The 22,467-nt window shown below is 45.4% G+C and overlaps 1 protein-coding gene across 1 annotated transcript in view; it reads right to left on the bottom strand.

The window, feature by feature from the left end:
• sema4f (sema domain, immunoglobulin domain (Ig), transmembrane domain (TM) and short cytoplasmic domain, (semaphorin) 4F) overlaps nucleotides 1–22,467 on the bottom strand; it is a 204,916-nt gene that overhangs the window by 34,634 nt on the left and 147,815 nt on the right. The window contains exon 8 of the mRNA XM_067980026.1: nucleotides 3,852–4,033. Coding sequence (XP_067836127.1) covers nucleotides 3,852–4,033 — 182 coding nt within the window. The remainder of the gene's footprint in view (nucleotides 1–3,851; nucleotides 4,034–22,467) is intronic.

Below are 22,467 nucleotides of genomic sequence, written 5' to 3'. Positions count from 1 at the left end.
GCCCTAAATGCTTTAATTACCCTTGTCCCAGGAAATGGTCTGTGGACGGGGGTTCAGGCAGGGGCAGGCAGTCAGACGGACCAGAATCCTGCCCTGCTAAAGATCCACAGTCATTGCGACGAGGAGTGAAACATGAACAGACTGACTTTATGGAAACAACGACTGGATCTTGGTATTACGCTGACTGGTTTGCCAGAGATGTTCAGCTTGGGTCAGTAATTCTATAAACCGCAGATGCAAAGAAAAAACTATTTGCAAATAATGTAACATTTAAATTATTCATCTGACTATGAAATCTGTGATTGTAGGCTGCTGTCTCTAGGTGACAGCTGGCAGTCACAGGATGACACAGATAAGGAAGACCATTTGGTCCATCTTAGCCCATCCATCCAGTAAATCCTACAGTTCTCCCATCACTGCATCCAGTCTCGTAAATGACTGCAAAGTCTTAACAGTTCCTTGAAACAGATAATTAGAGAGCAGTTTGCATTTTAATCTGATTTACCTGGCTCAAGAGTAGAATCCAACAGCACAGAAGGAGGCCATTCAGCCTAGCATGCCCTGTGTGGGATCTTTGAAAGAACTGTCCAAATAGTCCCACTCGTCGTGCTCTTTTCCCATATCCCTGCAAATTTCTTCTTTCCAAGTATTTATCTAATTCCCTTTTGGAAGTTACTAATGAATCTGCTTCCACCACCCTTTCAGGCAGTGCATTCCAGATGACTGAAAAAATTCTCCTCATCTCCCCTCTGGTTCTTTTGCCAATTATCTTAAATCTGTGTACTCTGGTCACTGACCCTCCTGCCAGTGGAAACAGTTTCTCCTTATCTAATGAGAAAAGGGTTTGGTCCACTATGGGAGGGATTCATTTTGGGAAGCGCACGTATGGATATTTGGTGAGGAGGGCTTGTCAGTTTTTTTTTTATTCGTTCACGGGATGTGGGCGTCGCTGGCAAGGCCGGCATTTATTGCCCATCCCTAATTGCCCTCAAGAAGGTGGTGGTGAGCCGCCTTCTTGAACCGCTGCAGTCTGTGTGGTGACGGTTCTCCCACAGTGCTGTTAGGAAGGGAGTTCCAGGATTTTGACCCAGCGACAATGAAGGAACGGCGATATATTTCCAAGTCGGGATGGTGTGTGACTTGGAGGGGAACGTGCAGGTGGTGTTGTTCCCATGCGCCTGCTGCCCTTGTCCTTCTAGGTGGTAGAGGTCGCGGGTTTGGAAGGTGCTGTCGAACATCCCCATTTCTGACCTTATGATGGAGGGAAGGTCATTGATGAAGCAGCTGAAGATGGTTGGGCCAAGGACACTGCCCTGAGGAACTCCTGCAGCAATGCCCTGGGGCTGAGATGATTGGCCTCCAACAACCACTACCATCTTCCTTTGTGCTAGGTATGACTCCAGCCACTGGAGAGTTTTCCCCCTGATTCCCATTGACTTCAATTTTATGAGGGCTCCTTGGTGCCACACTCGGTCAAATGCTGCCTTGATGTCAAGGGCAGTCACTCTCACCTCACCTCTGGAATTCAGCTCTTTTGTGCATGTTTGGACCAAGGCTGTAATGAGGTCTGGAGCCGAGTGGTCCTGGCGGAACCCAAACTGAGCATCGGTGAGCAGGTTATTGGTGAGTAAGTGCCGCTTGATAGCACTGTCGACGACACCTTCCATCACTTTGCTGATGATTGAGAGTAGACTGATGGGGCGGTAATTGGCCGGATTGGATTTGTCCTGCTTTTTGTGGACAGGACATACCTGGGCAATTTTCCACATTGTCGGGTGGATGCCAGTGTTGTAGCTGTACTGGAACAGCTTGGCTAGAGGCGCAGCTAGTTCTGGAGCACAAGTCTTCAGCACTACAGCTGGGATGTTGTCGGGGCCCATAGCCTTTGCTGTATCCAGTGCACTCAGCCGTTTCTTGATATCACGTGGAGTGAATCGAATTGGCCGAAGACTGGCTTCCGTGACGGTGGGGATATCGGGAGGAGGCTGAGATGGATTATCCACTCGGCACTTCTGGCTGAAGATGGTTGCAAACGCAACCATCTTTTGCACTCACGTGCTGGACTCCGCCATCATTGAGAATGGGGATGTTTGCAGAGCCTCCTCCTCCCGTTAGTTGTTTAATTGTCCACCACCATTCACGACTGGATGTGGCAGGACTGCAGAGCTTTGATCTGATCCGTTGGTTGTGGAATCGCTTAGCTCTGTCTATAGCATGTTGCTTCCGCTGTTTAGCATGCATGTAGTCCTGAGTTGTAGCTTCACCAGGTTGGCACCTCATTTTTCGGTACGCCTGGTGCTGCTCCTGGCATGCTCTTCTACACTCCTCATTGAACCAGGGTTGATCCCCTGGCTTGTTGGTAATGGTAGAGTGAGGAATATGCCGGGCCATGAGGTTACAGATTGTGCTGGAATACAATTCTGCTGCTGCTGATGGCCCACAGCGCCTCATGGATGCCCAGTTTTGAGCTGCTAGATCTGTTCTGAATCTATCCCATTTAGCACGGTGGTAGTGCCACACAACACGTTGAATGGTGTCCTCAGTGCGAAGACGGGATTTCATCTCCACGAGGACTGTGCGGTGGTCACTCCTACCAATACTGTCATGGACAGATGCATTTGCGACAGGTAGATTGGTGAGGACGAGGTCAAGTAAGTTTTTCCCTCGTGTTGGTTCGCTCACCACCTGCCGCAGGCCCAGTCTAGCAGCTATGTCCTTCAGGACTCGGCCAGCTCGGTCAGTAGTGGTGCTACCGAGCCACTCTTGGTGATGGACATTGAAGTCCCCCCACCCAGAGTACATTTTGTGCCCTTGTTACCCTCAGTGCTTCCTCCAAGTGGTGTTCAACATGGAGGAGGACTGATTCATCAGCTGAGGGAGGACGGTAGGTGGTAATCAGCAGGAGGTTTCCTTGCCCATGTTTGACCTGATGCCATGAGATTTCATGGGGTCCAGAGTCAATGTTGAGGACTCCCAGGGCCACTCCCTCCTGACTGTATATCACTGTACCGCCACCTCTGGTGGGTCTGTCCTGCCGGTGGGACAGGACATACCCAGGGATGGTGATGGAAGAGTCTGGGACGTTGGCTGAAAGATGTGATTCTGTTGCTTGACTCGTCTGTGCGACAGCTCTCCCAATTTTGGCACAAGTCCCCAGATGTTAGTAAGGAGGACCTTGCAGGGTCGACTGGGCTTGGTGTTTTGCCGTTGTTGTGTCCGGTGCCTCGTGGTTCGATGCCGGGTGGTCCGTCCGGTTTTATTCTTATTATGACTTTTCGTAGCGAGATTTTACAACTGAGTGGCTTGCTGGGCCATTTCAGAGGGCAATTAAGAATCAACCACATTGCTGTGGGTCTGGAGTCACATATAGGCCAGACCGGGTAAGGGCGGCAGGCTTCCTTCCCTAAAGGACATTAGTGAACCAGATGGGTTTTTACGACAATCCGGTAGTTTCATGGCCATCATTACTGATACTAGTATTTTAATTCCAGATTTTTATTTAATTAATTGAATTAATTAATTGAATTTAAATTCGCCAGCTGCCGTGGCGGGATTTGAACTCATGACTCTGGATTTTAGTCCAGGCCTCTGGATTACTAGCCCAGTAACATAACCACTATGCTACCGTACCCTATACCAGGGCAGAATCATCTGCCAACGCTCACTATCCAGACTCCCACCTGAAGAATGGCCACATGGAGCCTCACCCCATTAAGAGCCAGCATCTTCACTGGAGCAGAAAACTTGGGAGGGGGTTGCTGAGGAGCTAAAGAAGGAAAGTCCAGTAAAAGACTTGCAAATTGGGTGTGGTAATGAGAGCTGCATTGTGCTATCTGAATCGGCTTACTTACCATCTCGTGGAAAAGACTCCGTAGAAGACAGTGGAACGTGTGTCGTCTGGGTCGGACTGCAGAGCAAAGACATCATGCATCTTATCAAAATACATCTCATTGACCTCGTCAGAGCACACCAAACGGGCTTTGAGGAAGGAGGTCCATTTTTTCTGGAGTGTCTTCTGGCCACCAACATCTCCCTGAACAAAGGAATATCCAGTAAGGTGCTTTGCAGTACAAGAACAGCAAACTTGACATTCTAATAAGCATTTTTAAAAATATATTAAACGCAGCAAGCGAAGTTTAGCACCCAAGAGACCAAAATTTTAATCAGAGTCTCTCACATTCATTTGAACTCAGGCTTTTCCATGGGGTAAATATTTTTTAAAATGGTAAAGGATATGGTAGTGTAGTGATTATGTTACTGGACAAGTAATCTGGAGAACATGAGTATTTGAATTCAGTTTAAACAAAAAAAATCTGAAAATAAAATGCAACCAGTAAAAACGACCATAAAGCTGTCGAATTGTCGTAAAAACTCAACTGGTTCGCTAACACCCTTTAGGGAAGGAAACCTGCCGTCCTTACACGGTCTGGCCTACATGTGACTTCAGTCCCCACACCAATGTGGTTGACTCTTAACTGCCCTCTGAAGTGGTCTCGTAAGCCACTCAGTAGTTCAAGGAGCGGCATAACACCACCACCACCTTCTAAAGGGCGACTGGGGTGGGCAATAAATGCCAGCCTTGCCAGCGGTCCCCACATCCCGAGAATGATTTTTTTTCAAGAGAATTCTAGAAATTTAAAATAAAAACTGGAAATGCATTGTGGATTATTCAGCATCTGAAAGGGAAAGGTGAAATATTTTGATGTAAAGCTATGCATGAGAACTATGTCCTGTTAAAGGGTCACAACCAAAATGTTGAAACATTTCTCTTTCAACAGCTGAACAATTTGCTGCACATTTCCAGCATTTACTTCCTTAGGGTTTAGGTTGACTCTTCCTTCCTGAAGGTAATAAGACTTGGCTCCCTCCCTTTGCTAGTAGATTCAAGCCAACCTGCTGGCAGATTGACCAGAAAAAGTTAACAAGTGGGACTCTGATCTGGACATGTGTTTTGACATATAGAAAGAAAGAACTCCCATTTTTACAGCACCTTCCATGATTTTTTTTAAATTCATTCATGGGATGTGGGTGTCGCTGGCGAGGCCAGCATTTATTGCCCATCCCTAATTGCCCTTGAGAAGGTGATGGTGAGCCACCATCTTGAACCGCTGCAGTCCGTGTGGTGAAGGTTCTCCCATAGTGCTGTTAGGAAGGGAGTTCCAGGATTGTGACCCAACGACGATGAAGGAACGGCGATATATTTCCAAGTCGGGATGGTGTGTGACTTGGAGGGGAACACGCAGGTGGCGTTGTTCCCATGTGCCTGCTGCTCTTGTCCTTCTAGGTGGTAGAGGTCGCGGGTTTGGGAAGTGCTGTCGAAGAAGCCTTGGCGTGTTGCTGCAATGCATCCTGTGGATGGTACACACTGCAGCCACAGTGCGCCGGTGGTGAAAGGAGTGAATGTGGTGGATGGGGTGCCAATCAAGTGGGCTGCTTTGTCCTGGATGGTGTCGAGCTTCTTGAGTGTTGTTGGAGCTGCACTCATCCAGGCAAGTGGAGAGTATTCCATCACACTCCTGACTTGTGCCTTGTAGATGGTGGAAAGGCTTTGGGGAGTCAGGAGGTGAGTCACTCGCCGCAGAATACCCAGCCTCTGACCTGCTCTTCTAGCCACAGTATTTATATGGCTGGTCCAGTTAAGTTTCTGGTCAATGGTGACCCCCAGGATGTTGATGGTGGGGATTTGGGGATGGTAATGCCGTTGAATGTCAAAGGGAGGTGGTTGGACACTCTCTTGTTGGAGATATTCATTGCCTGGCATTTGTCTGGCGCGAATGTTACTTGCCACTTATCAGCCAAAACCTGGATGTTGTCCAGGTCTTGCTGCATGCGGGCACAGACTGCTTCATTATCTGAGGGGTTGCAAATGGAACTGAACACTGTGCAATCATCAGCGAACATCCTCATTTCTGACCTTATGATGGAGGGAAGGTCATTGATGAAGCAGCTGAAGATGGTTGGGCCTAGGACACTTCCCTGAGGAACTCCTGCAGCAATGTCCTGCGGCTGAGATGATTGGGCTTCAACAACCACTACCATCTTCCTTTATGCTAGGTATGACTCCAGCCACTTTGAGAGTTTTCCCCCGATTCCCATTGACTTCACTTTTACCACACTCTTTGGTGCCACACTCGATCAAATGCTGCCTGGGTGTCAAGGGCAGTCACTCTCACCTCACCTCTGGAATTCAGCTCTTTTGTCCATGCTTGGACCAAGGCTGTAATGAGGTCTGGAGCCAAGTGGTCCTGGTGGAACCCAAACTGGTTATTGGTGAGTAAGTGCCGCTTGATAACACTGTCGACGACACCTTCCATCACTTTGCTAATGATTAAGAGTAGACTGATGGGGCGGTAATTGGCCGGATTGGATTTGTCCTGCTTTTTGTGGACAGGATATAAATGGGCAATTTTCCACATTGTCGGGTAGATGCCAGTGTTGTAGCTGTACTGGAACAGTTTGGCTAGAGGCGCAGCTAGTTCTGGAGCACAAATCTTCAGCACTGCAGCTGGGATGTTGTCAGGGCCCATAGCCTTTGCTGTATCCAGTGCACTCAGCCGTTTTTTGATATCACGTGGAGTGAATCGAATTGGCTGAAGACTGGCTTCTATGATGGTGAGGATATTGGGAGGAGGCAGATAGATCATCCACTTGGCACTTCTGGCTGAAGATGGTTGCAAACGCTTCAGCTTTGTCTTTTGCACTCACGGTGAAGTGCTTTGGGACATTTCAGAATGTTCCAAAGCGCTTCACATCCAATGAAGTACTTTTGAAGTGTAGTCACTGTTGAAATGCAGGAAACACGGCAGACAATTTGCACACAAAAAGATTCCACAATCAGCAATGAAATAAATGACCAGATCATCTGTTTTAGGTGTTGTTTGAGGGATAAATATTGGCCGGGACACTGGTAGAACGTCCCTGCTCTTCATTGATTAGAGCAGTGGGATCTTTTACGTCCACCTGTGAGAACAGACAGAGCCTCGGTTTAATGTCTCATCCAACAGTGCAGCACTCCCTTGATTATTTGCTCACGTCTCTGCAGTGGGATGCACCCACAACCTTCTGACTCAGAGGTGAGTGCACTATCACTGAGCCAAGGCTGACACCTTTAAGATCGTGTTTAAGGAGTTCCTTCAACAAAAACAACAACTTATATTTATATAGCGCCTTTAACATAGTAAACCCTCCCAAGGTGCTTCACCAGATCGTTATCAAACAATCTGGTGAAGCATCTGGTGAGCCACCTAAGAAATAGGAGCAGGAGTAGGCCATACGTCCCCACGAGCCTGCTCCGCCAGGAGCCAGGAGAACATGAGCTATTAGGGCAGATGAGGTCGGTTTTAAGGAGTGTCTCGAAGGAGGAGAAAGAGGCAGTGAAGCGGAGATGTTTAGGGAGGGAAATACAGAGTTTAAGGTCTACACAGCTGAAGGCACGGCCGCCAATGGTGGAGCGACTAAAATCAGGGATGCGCAAGAGGCCAGAATTGGAGGAGTACAGAGATCTTGGAAGTTGTAGGACCGGATGAGGTTACAGATGAGGCCATAGAGGGATTTAAAAACAAGAATTTTTAAAAATCGAGGTGTTGCTGGACTGGGAGGCAATGTAGGTCAGCGAGCACAGGGGTGATGGGTGAACGGGACTTGGTGCGAGTTAGGATACAGGCAGCAGAGTTTTGGATGAGTTATGGAGGGTGGAAGATGAGAGGCCAGCCAGGAAAACATTGGAGTAGTGGAGACAAGAGGTAACAATGACATGGACGAGGGTTTCAGCAGCAGGGGCGGAGACCGGTGATGTTACAGAGGTGGAAGTAGGCGGTCTTGGTGATGGAGCAGCTATGTGGTCAGAAAGTCATCTCAGGGTCAAATAGAACGTCAAGTTTGTGAATGGTTTGGTTCAACCTCAGACACTGATCCTCAGGGGACTCCAGAGGTAACGGTGTGGGAGCGGGAAGTGAAGCCATTGCAGATGATTCTCTGGCTACAATTGGATAGATAGGAATGGAACCAAGCAGAGGCTGTCCACCCAGCTGGACAACGGAGGAGAAGGATAGTGTGGTCAACCTGCAGAAAGGTCAAGACGGATGAGGACGGACGGTTTACCACGGTCAATGGACCAGTTGGCAAATATACTGCTAGTTGCGGTACGGAGCCACACAAGATGGGAAGATCTCAGGTTAGATCCCCATTCTGTGCTGCATTAGCTGATCTCAGCCTGGATGAAAGTAGAGCTACAAGTAGCATCAGCATCCTGGGAAGGGGGTAGAGTGAGGAAATAATCAGCCAGGGGTTCCATTTTTCATCACTAAACAATGACCACCGCTGGTAAGTGCATCTTAAGGACAGGGCTCAGGCTTAGCTGGGTGCCCCAAGCAGTCACTCACTGATTAGGCCCAGGCATGGTGAATGGCCACTTGGCCCATGTACCAGAGAGATGCTGCTGCCAGCCAGAGTCCATTAACATAGGAGGTGAGAAAACTGGTGGTGAGGGGAAGAGGATCCCCTTGCAACATGTATAGCTCTGAAGCAATGGATTCTCCATTTAGCAATTTCACATATTTTGTGTTACTTTATTTTTCCAGTTTTCTGCTGTGCTTCCACTAGTTATGTGCTTGGGTGGTCTATTATTAGAATGGACTGTAGTATTATTTCTCTTTAATGAGAGTCTGCCTTTGAGAGAGCTGGTAAGAGGGCAGTACCATGGTGCCAAGCAGTAGGTAAAGGAACAGAAAAAACAAGTGCGAGTATGAAGAATAATGGTGTGGGAACAGGAGGGAGGCTTCTTGTTTAATTCCAGGTAGTATGCCACAAGTGTCAAGGGGAGTTCCTACTCTAGCTGTTTACCTTGGTCAGCCTCCAAATAAGTTATGTCACAAAAGTGGGGGAATGGCACAGTACTGAACAGGACCTCCAACACTAAGTGCAAAGGATAAGCGGCGTTCAGCAAAAGTCCTGAAGCTGACAAACAATTTTTTTTATATTCAAAACATCAAAAATAAAGATCTATGTTAACAATACTAGCCTGTCCCTGAAGACAGATTCGTTCGCGCCACTAGGCCAGTGCGAAGAGGGCCTAGTGAACGACCCCAGCGCCCAAACAGGTAGGCCTGAGGCCTGATCGAAATTAGGCCTTGGGCCTCATCTGAATAAATTAGGCGAGCTGCCTGTGCCCATCAGGCCTCCAGGAGGCAGTTCATTTTGTGGCCCGCTCCAATTTGGGTCACTTTCCATGCTAGCAGTGGCCCTAGGATAAGTCCTGGAGGGGAGGCCGATAACAGCCTGCAGGAGCGCTATGGAGCCAGGATGGGCGCTCCCATTTCTCCTGCCTCCACAGTAATCCAAGTTCTAAAAAGGAAAAAAAATCGCAGCAAACTCCTGAAAGCCTGAGGGGAGCAGGCTCGGCGCTAGACTGCTCAGCACTGACGAATGTCATCAAGGTGTCCTTAAACAGGCATTAGGCCTTTTATTAACATATTCAAGGGACCTAATGTCTGTTTAAGGTGGTTACCCGGGATGCCCGAATATGGCATCGGGCGTATTTCAGGTTTCCTTGAGGCACAGGACTTGGCTCCGGGAAATTGGTCCTGTTTGTTCCCCATTTTCCGTTGGGAGAACAGGTGTAATGAGGACCAATTTCTACCCCATAGCACCAGGTTTTTACAGGTGCAGTTTACCCTGGAGCTGCATCTGGCGCGATTAGAGGAAATCTGGGTGCAAAGCCCTCTGACATTCATTTGCATGAAATGTGTGCTCCCTTCAGGCGCAGTCAGATGCAGACACCAGAAAAGCAATAGAAGAAATTCGGGTGCAGTGAACATTCAGGAGTAAAATAGATGCAAAGGAATAACGGCCATTTTAACTCCACATTGCACAATTTTTCTGGTGCTATTTAGGAACACGGCAAGAGAATATCGGTCCTCATAAGTTCATCCAGTCCGCCTTCCTGTGTCTTAGCAGTTGTAACTGATGACGTGTTTCCCTTCAAGATACTTGTCCAATTTTACCTACTTGCTCCTACAACCTCCCTTGGTGAGCAATGCCAAAAAACTGATCATCCTCTCAGGAATGGGTCCTTGCATCTTGCCTGAATCTAACTCTTCTAAGCTCCAACTCATGCCCCATCCAATACAAATAACCCTGATGGACTCTCTATCCCTGAACCTTATGTGAAAACATCAGTCATTTCCCCCTCAGTCTTCTTCTCTCCAATAAGAGTCCAAGGTCTTTGGACCTATCATCATATGTTTCATTCTCAAGCTCCCTTATCATTTTAGTAGCTCTTTAACTTTTTCAGCTCAGCTACATCCTTTCTGTAGTGGGGGCTGCAGAATCACAGAGATTAGTTTGATGTCTTGAGGGATCTACTATCTGGCTGCCACAACCCTTTCCAGATCAATCATGGCCAATGTTTTCCCATTAATCCTCTAATCTCTTTGCTTATTTCATATCCTTGAGTGCATGACTTTACATACTTATCTAACTTGAACTGCATCTGCCAATTGTCTGGCCAATTCCCCAAAGAACTAACTAATTTCGGGCGGCCGGCCAGAACACTTCGTTGGTCAGCCACCCAAGAGTTAATAACTGCCCACCGATTTTGACACAGTAAAGGAAAACGTCAAATAGTTAACCAGATAAAATAGCAAACAAATGGAACTACAAACCACTTCCCAAATTACTTTCCTTGTTAAGTCACTGCATACTATAACAACATGGCTAATGAAATGCCACTCAATCTGTATACATGTAAAACTCTATAGTAAACATCCAAATAGTGCTATTATTTTCTCTATTACTGTTGTTAAAAAGAAATACTAGAATGATACCCGGACTTCAAGGGTTAAGTTACGAGGAGAGATTACACAAATTGGGGTGGTATTCTCTGGAGTTTCGAAGGTTAAGGGGTGATCTGATCGCAGTTTATAAGATATTAAGGGGAACGGATAGGGTGGATAGAGAGAAACTATTTCCGCTGGTTGGGGATTCTAGGAGTAGGGGGCACAGTCTAAAAATTAGAGCCAGACCTTTCAGGAGCGAGATTAGAAAACATTTTTACACACAAAGGGTGGTAGAAGTTTGGAACTTTCTTCCGCAAACGGCAATTGATACTAGCTCAATTGCTAAGTTTAAATCTGAGATAGATAGCTTTTTGGCAACCAAAGGTATTAAGGGATATGGGCCAAAGGCAGGTATACGGATTTAGATCACACCATGATCTTATCAAATGGCGCAGTAGGCAAGAGGGGCTGAATGGCCTACTCCTGTTCCTATGTTCCTAATACAAGGAAACAGACCTTTAATTGGCTGAAAACACTGATAATGGATATATAAATCTACATAAATTAAATCTGCTGCAGGCAGGTATATAAGGGTCAATTTTGCAAGGTGAGATGCAGAACCTCACAACAGGAGCACATGTTTTCAGTAGCATCATGAATTGGTTGCAGTGACCTCCCAGCCCAAGTGATCCTCTGATCCGCGCTCCTATCGAGCAAGGTTCCAGGCCTGGGGCTGAATCTTGTTCAATTTAGCCAACAGAGAAGATAGGGAACTGACATCACCATGCAATACATGCAGAATTTGATGAGTGACAGAAAAAGCAGAAACTGAAGGGAAAGCCAAGGTGAGGGAAACTCCATTAAAGATTTTTGGTGATATCAGACATAAGAAATAGGAGCAGCAGTAGGCTATACGGCCCCTCGAGCCTGCTCCGTCATTCAATAAAATCATGGCTGATCTTCAACCTCAATTCCACTTTCCTGCCTAATCCCCATATCCCTTGATTCTCCTAGAGTCCAAAAATCTATCCATCTCAGCCTTGAATATATTCAATGACTCTGCATCCACAACCCTCTGGGGTAGAGAATTCCAAAGATTCATAATCCTCTGAGTGAAGAAATTCCTCCTCATCTCAGTCTTCAATGGCCAATCCCTTATCCTGCGACTATGCCCCATAGTTCTAGACTCTCTAGGCAGGGGAAACAATCTCTCAGCATCTATCCTATCAAGCCCCCTCATAATCTTAGCTGTTTCAATGAGATCACTTCTCATTCTTCCAAACTCCATAGAGTATAGGCCCATTCTACTCAACCTCTCTTCATAGGACAACCCTCTCATCCCAGGAATTAATCTAATGAACCTTCGTTGCACCGCCTCCAGGGCAAGTATATCCTTCCTTAAATAAGGAGACCAAAACTGTACGCAATACTCCAGGTGAGGTCTCACCAATGCTCTGTACAACTGTAATAGAATCATAGAATCATAGAAGTTTACAACATGGAAACAGGCCCTTCGGCCCAACATGTCCATGTCGCCCAGTTTATACCACCAAGCTAGTCCCAATTGCCTGCACTTGGCCCATATCCCTCTATACCCATCTTACCCATGTAACTGTCCAAATGCTTTTTAAAAGACAAAATTGTACCCGCCTCTACTACTGCCTCTGGCAGCTTGTTCCAGACACTCACCACCCTTTGAGTGAAAAGATTGCCCCTCTGGACCCTTTTGTATCTCTCCCCTCTCACCTTAAATCTATGCCCCCTCGTTATAGACTCCCCTACCTTTGGCAAAAGATTTTGACTATCTACCTTATCTATGCCCCTCATTATTTTATGGACTTCTATAAGATCACCCCTTAACCTCCTACTCTCCAGGGAAAAAAGTCTCAGTCTATCCAACCTCTCCCTATAAGTCAAACCATCAAGTCCCGGTAGCATCCTAGTAAATCTTTTCTGCACTCTTTCCAGTTTAATAATATCCTTTCTATAATAGGGTGACCAGAACTGTACACAGTATTCCAAGTGTGGCCTTACTAATATCTTGTACAACTTCAACAAGACATCCCAACTCCTGTATTCAATGTTCTGACCAATGAAACCAAGCATGCTGAATGCCTTCTTCACCACCCTATCCACCTGTGACTCCACTTTCAAGGAGCTATGAACCTGTACTCCTAGATCTCTTTGTTCTATAACTCGCCCCAACGCCCTACCATTAACGGAGTAGGTCCTGGCCCGATTCGATCTACCAAAATGCATCACCTCACATTTATCTAAATTCAACTCCATCTGCCATTCATTGGCCCACTGGCCCAATTTATCAAGGTCCCGTTGCAATCCTACATAACCTTCTTCACTGTCCACAATGCCACCAATCTTGGTGTCATCTGCAAACTTACTAACCATGCCTCCTAAATTCTCATCCAAATCATTAATATAAATAACAAATAACAGCGGACCCAGCACTGATCCCTGAGGCACACCGCTGGTCACAGGCCTCCAGTTTGAAACACAACCCTCTACAACCACCCTCTGTCTTCTGTCGTCAAGCTAATTTTGTATCCAATTGGCTACCTCACCTTGGATCCCGTGAGATTTAACCTTATGTAACAACCTACCATGCGGTACCTTGTCAAAGGCTTTGCTAAAGTCCATGTAGACCACGTCTACTGCACAGCCCTCATCTATCTTCTTGGTTACCCCTTCAAAAATCTCAATCAAATTCGTGAGACATGATTTTCCTCTCACAAAACCATGCTGACTGTGCCTAATCAGTCCCTGCCTCTCCAAATGCCTGTAGATCCTGTCTCTCAGGATACCCTCTAACAACTTACCCACTACAGATGTCAGGCTTTTCCCTGCCGCCCTTCTTAAACAAAGGCACAACATTTGCTACCCTCCAATCTTCAGGCACCTCACCTGTAAGACTTCCTTACTTTTGTGCTCCAACCGCCTTGCAATAAAGGCCAACATGCCATTTGCTTTCCGAATTGCCTGCTGTACCTGCATACTAATTTTTTGTGTTTCTTGTACCAGGACGCCCAAGTCTCTCTGGACACCAACATTTAATAGTTTCTCACCATTTAAAAAATATTCTGTATTTCTATTCCTCCTACCAAAGTGAATAACCTCACATTTCCCCGCATTATACTCCATCTGCTACTTTCTAGCCCACTCACTTAACCTGTCTATATCCCTTTGCAGACTCTTTGTATCCTCCTCACAGTTTATTTTCCCATTTAGCTTTGTATCATCAGCAAATTTGGATACATTACACTCGGTCCTTTCATCCAAGTTATTGTTGTAGATTGTAAATAGCTGAGGCCCAAGCACCGATCCTTGCAGCACCCCACTAGTCACAGTCTGCCAACCTGAGAATGACCCATTCATCCATAATCTCTGTTTTCTGTCCGTTAACCAACCCTCTATCCATGATAATATATTACCCCCAACCCCATGAGCCCTTATCTTGTGTAACAACCTTTTATGTGGCACCTTATCAAATGCCTTTTCAAAATCCAAATATACTACATCCACTGGTTCTCCTTTATATACCCTGCTAGTTACATCCTCAAAAAACTCTAATGACTTTGTCAAACACGATTTCCCTTTCATAAAACCCTGTTGACTCTGAGTTAGGGAATTGGGTAAAATTAAAATAGCATAAAACTGCTGTTAGTTTATTAAATTTAGTAACTTAAATTTAGTTTTATTAGTCTAGTTAATAAACTAATAAACAGTTGAATGAGCTGATTGGCTGGTAGCTGGTGAGCATTTCTTTTTCTGTTATTTGAAGGCTTAATTTATTTTTGTTAAGTTTAGTAAACAATCTAATAAATTGAGCATGGCAGGGCAGCTCACAGCCGTCGAATGCACAGCCTATGCCATGTGGGATCTCCAGGATGCTTCCCGTGTCCTAGACAACAACAGGTGCAGGAAGTGTCGTCAGCTGGAGGAGCTCAAGCTCCGGACTTCGGAACTTGAGCAGCAGCTGGTGTCACTGAAGTGCATCCGTGAGGCTGAGAGCTACGTGGATAGCACGTTTCAGGAGATGGTCACCCCGCAGCTTAAGAAAGTGCAGGCAGAGAGGGGCTGGGTGACTGTCACACAGACAAGGAGGACCAGGCAGGTAGTGCAGGAGTCCCTGGAGTGCATCTTTCTCTCAAGTATTCAATACTGCTGAGGGAGAGGGTTCCTCTGGGGAGTGCAGCCAGAGCCAAGTCCACAGCACCATGGATGGCTCAGCTGTACAGGAGGAAAAGAAGAAAGTTCAGGAGGGCAATAGTGATAGGGGATTCTATAGTTAGGAGAACAGACGGGTGTTTCTGCAGCCGCAGACGTGACTCCGGGATGGTATGTTGCCTCCCTGGTGCCAGGGTCAAGGATGTCACTGAGCGGCTGCTCAACATTCTGCGGGGGGGGGGGAAGGGAGGGTGAACAGCCAGAGGTCATGGTCCATATCGGTACCAACGACATAGGTAGAAAGAGGGTTGAGGTCCTGCAGGCGGATTTTAAGGAGTTAGGAAAGAGATTAAGAAACAGGACCTCAAAGGAAGTAATCTCCGGATTACTCCTGGTGCCACACGCTAGTGTTCTGCAGCCACTCAGTGATAGAATCTATTTGGTTAGAGTTAAGAAATAAAAGAGGTGCCATTACACTACTGGGTGTATTCTATAGGCCACCAACTAGTGGAAGGAGATAGAGGAGCAAATTTGCAGGGAAATTACAGAGGTGCAAAAGCTATAGGGTAGTGATAATGGGGGACTTCAACTATCCTAATATAGACTGGGATTTTTTTTATTATTCGTTCATGGGATGTGGGCATCACTGGCAAGTCCAGCATTTATTGCCCATCCCTAATTGCCCTTGAGAAGGTGGTGGTGAGCCGCCTTCTTGAACCGCTGCAGTCCGTGTGGTGAAGGTTCTCCCACAGTGCTGTTAGGAAGGGAGTTCCAGGATTTTGACCCAGCGACGATGAAGGAACGGCGATATATTTCCAAGCCGGGATGGTGTGTGACTTGGAGGGGAACGTACAGGTGGTGTTGTTCCCATGTGCCTGCTGCCCTTGTCCTTCTAGGTGGTACAGGTTGTGGGTTTAGGAGGTGCTGTCGAAGAAGCCTTGGCAAGCTGCTGAAGTGCATCCTGTGGATGGTACACACTACAGCCACTGTGTGCCGGTGGTGAAGGCAGTGAATGTTTAGGGTGGTGGATGGGGTGCCAATCAAGCAGGCTGGTTTGTCCTGGAAGGTGTCGAGGTTCTTGAGTGTTTTTGGAGTTGCACTCATCCAGGCAAGTGGAGAGTATTCCTGACTTGTGCCTTGTAGATGGTGGAAAGGCTTTGGGGAGTCAGGAGGTGAGTCACTCACCACAGAATACCCGGCCTCTGACCTGTTCTTGTAGTCACAGTATTTGTGTGGCTGGTCCAGTTAAGTTCCTGGTCTTAGTGACCCCCAGGATGTTGATGGTGTGGGATTCGGCGATGGTAATGGCGTTGAATGTCAAGGGGAGGTGATCAGATTCTCTCTTGTTGGAGATGGTCATTTTTTGGCACTTATCTGGTGCGAATGTTACTTGCCACTTATCAGCCCAAGCCTGGATGTTGTCCAGGTCTTGCTGCATGCAGGCACGGACTGCTTCATTATCTGAGAGGTTGCGAATGTAACTGTACACTGTGCAATGTGCAATCGTCACAGAACATCCCCATTTCTGACCTTATGATGGAGGGAAGGTCATTGATGAAGCAGCTGAAGATGGTTGGGCCTAGGACACTGCCCTGAGGAACTCCTGCAGCAATGTCCTGGGGCTGAGATGATTGGCGTCCAACAACCACTACCATCTTCCTTTGTGCTAGGTATGACTCCAGCCACTGGAGAGTTTTACCCCTGATTCCCATTGACTTCAATTTTCCTAGGGCTCTTTGGTGCCACACTCGGTCAAATGCTGCCTTGATGTCAAGGGCAGTTACTCAAGGATAACAATAATAATATAAGGGGCACAGAGGGGGAGGAATTTTTGAAATGTGTTCAGGATAACTTTCTTAACCAGTATATTTCTGTTCCAATGAGGAAGGAGGCACTGCTGGTCTTGGTTCCAGGGAACGAGGTGGGCCAAGTGCAACAAGTGTCAGTGGAGGAACATTTAGGGAGCAGTGATCAGAGTATCATAAGGTTTAGAATAGCTATGGAAAAGGACACGGACCACTCTAAAGTAAAATTACTCAATTGGAGGAGGGCCAATTTCAATGGGATGAGAACAAATCTGGTCCGTGTAAATTGGAATCAAAGATTGGCAGGCAAAACTGTAATTGAACAAAGGGCGGCCTTTAAGGAGGAGATGGTTCGGGTACAGTCTCGGCACATTCCCATGAGGCAGAAAGGGAGGGCAATTAAAGCCAGGGCTCCCTGGATGACAAAAAAGATAGTGTGTAGGATGAAACGGAAAAGAGGGGCGTATGACAGATGTCAGATTGATAACAAGTGAGAACCAGGCAGAATATAGAAAGTTTAGAGGGGAAGTAAAAAAGGAAATAAGAGGGGCAAAGAGAGAGTATGAGAATAGACTAGCGGCTAACATAAAAGGGAATCCAAAGGTCTTTTACGGGCATGTAAACAGTAAATGGGTAGTAAGAGGAGGGGTGGGGCCAATTAGGGACCATAAAGGAGATCTACTCATGGAAGCAGAGGGGATGGCCGAGGTATTAAATGAGTACTTTGCATCAGTCTTTACCAAGGATGAAGGCCACCAGAGTCACAGTAAAGGAAGATATAGTTGAGATACTGCATGGGCTAAAAATTGGTACTTTAAAGGCTAGCTGTACTTAAAGTAGATAAGTCACCCGGTCCGGATGGGATGCATCCTAGGTTGCTGAGGGAAGTAAGGGTCAAAATTGTGGAGGTATTGGCCATAATCTTCCAAACATCCATAGATATGGGGATGGTGCCAGAGGACTGGAGAATTGCAAAATTTACACCCTTGTTCAAAAAAGGGTGTAAGGATAAACCCAGCAAATATAAGCCAGTCAGATTAACCTTGGTGATGGGGAAATGTTTAGAAACGATAATACAGGACAGAATTAACAGTCACTTGGACGAGGGTGGATTGATTAGGGAAAGCCAGCACAGATTTGTTAATGCAAATCATGTTTAACTAACCTGATAGAGTTTTTTGGTGAGGTAACAGAGAGGGTAGATGAGGGCAATGCAGTTGATGTGGTGTCTATGGACTTTCAAAAGGCGTTTGATAAAGTGCCGCTTGGTAGGCTTATCATCAAGATTGCGGACTATGGAATAAAGGGGGCAGTAGCAACATGGATACAGAATTGGCTAAGGACAGGAAACAGAGAGTAGTGGTGAACAGTTGTTTTTCGGACTGGAGGGAGGTGTACAGTGGTGTTCCCCAGGAGTCGGTGCTGGGACCACTGCTTTTCTTGATATATATTGATGACTTGGACTTGGGTGTACAGGGCCCAATTTCAAAATTTGCAGATGAGACAAAACTTGGAAGGGTAGTAAATAGTGAGGATAGTGATAGACTTCCAAGAGGATACAGACAGGCTGGTGGCATGGGTGGACCTGTGGCAGATGAAATTTAACGCAGAAAAATGCAAAGCAATACATTTCGGTAGGAAAAACGTGGAGGGGCAATATAAACTAGAGGGTACAACTCTAAAGGGGTACAGGAACAGAGAGATCTGGTGTTTATGTGCACAAATCTTTGAAGGTAGCAGGGCAGGTTGAGAAAGCAGTTAAAAAAGCATACAGGATCCTGGGCTTTATAAATAGAGGTGGTGGAGGCAGATTCAATCATGATCTTCAAATGGGAACTTTATAAGTACTTGAAAGGAAAAAATCTGCAGGGCTACAGGGATAGGGCGGGGGAGTGGGACTAGCTGCATTGCTCTTGTATAGAACCGGCGCAGACTCAATGGGCCAAATGGCCTCCTTCAGTGCTGTAACCTTTCTAAGATTCTAACCTTTCTAATCATATTATGATTTCCTAAGTGCCCTGTTACCACTTCCGTAATAATGGATTCCAGCATTTTCCCAATGACCGATGTCAGGGTAACTGGCGTGTCATTCCGTTTTCTTTCTCTCTCCCTTCTCGAATAGCGGGGTAACATTTACTACCTTCCAGTCCACTAAGACCGGTCTAGAATCTAGAGAATTTTGGAAGATCATAACCAATGCATCCGCTATCTCTGCAGCCACCTCTTTTAGAACCCTCAGATGTAGACCATCAGGTCCAGGGGATTTGTCATCTTTTAGTCCCATTAGCTTGTCCAGTACTTTCTCCTCTAGTGATATTAATTGTTTTAAGTTCCTCACTCTCATTTACCCCTTGGTTCAGCACTATTTTTGGAATGCTTTTTGTGTCTTGTTCTGTGACACAATATTTATTTAACGCATCTGCCATTTCCTAATTCCCCATTATAATTTCTCCTGTCTCAGCCTCTAAGGGACCAACGTTTACTTTTGCTATTCTCTTCCTTTTTACATACTTGTAGAACCTCTTACAATCCGTTTTTATATTTCTTGCTAGTTTACTTTCATATTCTATTTTCTCCCTTTCTATCAATTTTTTGGTCGTCCTTTGTTGGTTTCTAAAACTCTCCCAATCCTCAGGCTTATTACTCTTCTTGGCAACATTATAGGCCTCTTCTTTCAATCTAATACTCTCCTTAACTTCTTTAGTTAGCCTTGGGTGGATCACTTTTCCCGTCGAGTTTTTATTTCTCAATGGAATGTATACTTGTTGAGAATATTGAAATATTTCTTTAAATGTTTGCCATTGCTTTTCAACTGTCAAACCCTTTAATTTAATTTCTTAATCTACCTTTAACAACTCGCCCCTCATAACTATGTAATTGGCTTTATTTAAGTTTAAGACTCTAGTTTCTGACTTAAGTACGTTACTTTCAAACTCAATGTGAAATTCTATCGTATTATGATCATTCTTCTCCAGAGGTTCTTTTACTGTAAGATTACTAATTAACCCTATCTCATTACATAATACAAGATCTAAAATAGCCTGTTTGTGGTTGGTTCACGATGTATTGCTCTAGGAAACCATCTCGAATACATTCCATGAACTCGTCTTCCAAACTACCTTTGTCAATTTGCTTTGCACAGTTTATATGCAGATTAAAGTCCCCCAAAATGACTGCATTTCCTTTGTTACAAGCTCCCATTTTCAATCACTGAACAAATAAGTGCTCTCCACTTAACTTACTCCACGTTTCGAAACCATTAAAATCTATTACTTAGCTTTTTTGTTACATTTTCCTGCTCCCATCTTCAATTTTAAAGGTGCAGCAACAAAAGGGTTTTCAATGGCTTAAAAGCAGCTTTAAAAATCAGATTTGAAAACAAAATGACTTGCATTTATACAGTGCCTCATTGCATTGAAATGCTTCAAAGTACTTTATACAATTAATTACTTTTAGGACAGATTTAAGATAATTTGCAAAAGAACCAGTGGGGAGATGAGGAGAATTTTTTTTAAAGCAGCGAGTTATGATGATCTGGAATGCATTGCCTGAAAGGGTGGTCGAAGCAGATTCAATAGTCGCTTTCAAAAGGGAATTGGATATGTACTTGAAAAGGAAAAAATTGCAGGGCTACAGGGTAAGAGCAGGGGGAGTGTGATTAATTGGATAGCTCTTTCAAAGAGCCGGCACAGGTACGATGGGCCAAATGGCCTCCTTCTGTGCTGTATGATTCTATGATTCTAAGTGCAGCAATGATTATGTAAGGAAACACAGCAGCCATTCTCACCAATAATATTTCAGAAAGAATGAAGATGTATTTATATAGCACTTTATCATGTCTCTCAAACGTCACAAACTGCTTCACGGATAACGAATTATGTTATGCCAGCAAACTTTACACACTGCAAGGTCACACAAACAGCAATGAGATGAACGACCAGTTAAACTGCTTTTCATGCAAACGCTATGTTATGTCAGTAAACTTTCCACTCAGAATGATGCCAGGACCTAAAGGGTTAAATTTGACAGGTTGCATAAACTTGGTTTGTACTCCCTTGAGTTTACAAGGTTGAAGGGTGATCTAATTGAGGTATTTAAAATGATAAAGGGATTCGATAGAGTAGATACAAAGAAGCAATTTCCTCTGCTGGTGGAATCTAGAACAAGTAGGCACAATCTTAAAATTAGAGCTCGGCATTGGCCATTGAGGAGCAAAATCAGGAAGAAGTTTTTCACACAAAGGGTAGTGGAAATCTGGAATAAAAACAGAAAATGCTGGAAATACTCTGCACGTCAGGCAGCATCCACAGATTTCCAGCATCCTCAATATTTTCCTTTTGATTCAATGGAAATCTGGAACTCTTGTCCCCAAAAGGCTGTGGATGCTGGGTCAATTGAAATTTTAAAGACTGAAATCGATAGATTTTTGTTAGGTAAGGGTATCACGGGATATGGAACAACGGCAGGTATATGAAATTGAAGTACAGATCAGCCATAATCTAACTGAATGACGGAACAGCCCGAGGGGTTGAATGGTCTACTCCTGTTCCTATGAGGCAAGATCCCACAAACAGCAATGAGGCAAATGAGACCAGTTAATCTGTTTTTTCCCCCGTAGTGTTGTTTAGGGGGGGGTAATTGGCTGCGAAGGACTTGAGGAAAACTCCCTGCTCTTCTTCAAAGGGTACCGTGGAAACTTTAACATCCAGCTGAAACAGTGGAACAGGTAGATGTCTCATTCAAAGGCTGGGACCTCCGACCAAGCAGCACCCCCTAAGTACTTGGGTCAAAACGTGAAGTGCTCAGTAGCCCCTGGATCTCTACACCAACCACTTGAGAAATCTTGCACCCGAAGAGTTAACCTATTCTAATAGATTTCACAACTAAGGTGGGGAGCGGGAAGGGAGAGAAAAGCAAACAAAACAGAAACACGTGCACAAGCAGATTGCAGCTGCAGTTTCAACACATAGCTGTTGCCAAACATGGCTGAAGCTCGTCTTTCTTGAGTCGATATATAAAAGGCACATTTATATAGCCGCTTTCACGACCTCAGGACCTCCCAAGCGCTTTACAGCTGTCGAAGTACTTTTTTGAAGTGTAGTCACTGTTCTAATGTAGGATACGCGGCAGCCAATTTGCGCACAGCAAGATCCCACAAACAGCCATGAGATAATGAGCAGATAATCTGTGTTAGTGGTGTTGGTTGAATATTCAAACCAATCGGGCTAAATACACTAAAGGAACAATCAGGAGAGAAAAAGAAAAGCTGTGCGTACTCGAAATCCTAAATAAAAACAGGAAATGCTGGAAATACTCAGCATCTCCCTCAGCGTCTGAAAAGAGAAAGATTCAGTGGGATTCCAAAACCGAAAGGTTAACCTCTCAGCTCTCGTACAGATACTGACTGATCTGCTGAGCATTTACTGCACTTTCCGTTTGTATGTCCGGAAACCTATAATCACCTGCATATTTCTTATCTAAGACACTCGGTAACAAGTTCAGGAATTAAACTATCTGTAAAGCTCCCAACGGAGGTGCAGTGGAACTGCAATTATCTATCTGCCAGAATGCACGTGAGAGTCGATGCTCCTCACTGGGTCACTAGTGGTTAGTCAGCGCTTCAGGTCGGGAGGCCAGTGGGAGCTGGGGCTGCCAGAATTTTTTTTAAAAAAGAAGTTCTGTGTTTAAACTAAAACAAACAAATT

This window comes from Heptranchias perlo, chromosome 1 (genome assembly GCF_035084215.1).
Source record: "Heptranchias perlo isolate sHepPer1 chromosome 1, sHepPer1.hap1, whole genome shotgun sequence".
Classification (NCBI taxonomy): Eukaryota; Metazoa; Chordata; class Chondrichthyes; order Hexanchiformes; family Hexanchidae; genus Heptranchias; species Heptranchias perlo.
This window is presented reverse-complemented; position numbering and strand designations above follow the sequence as displayed.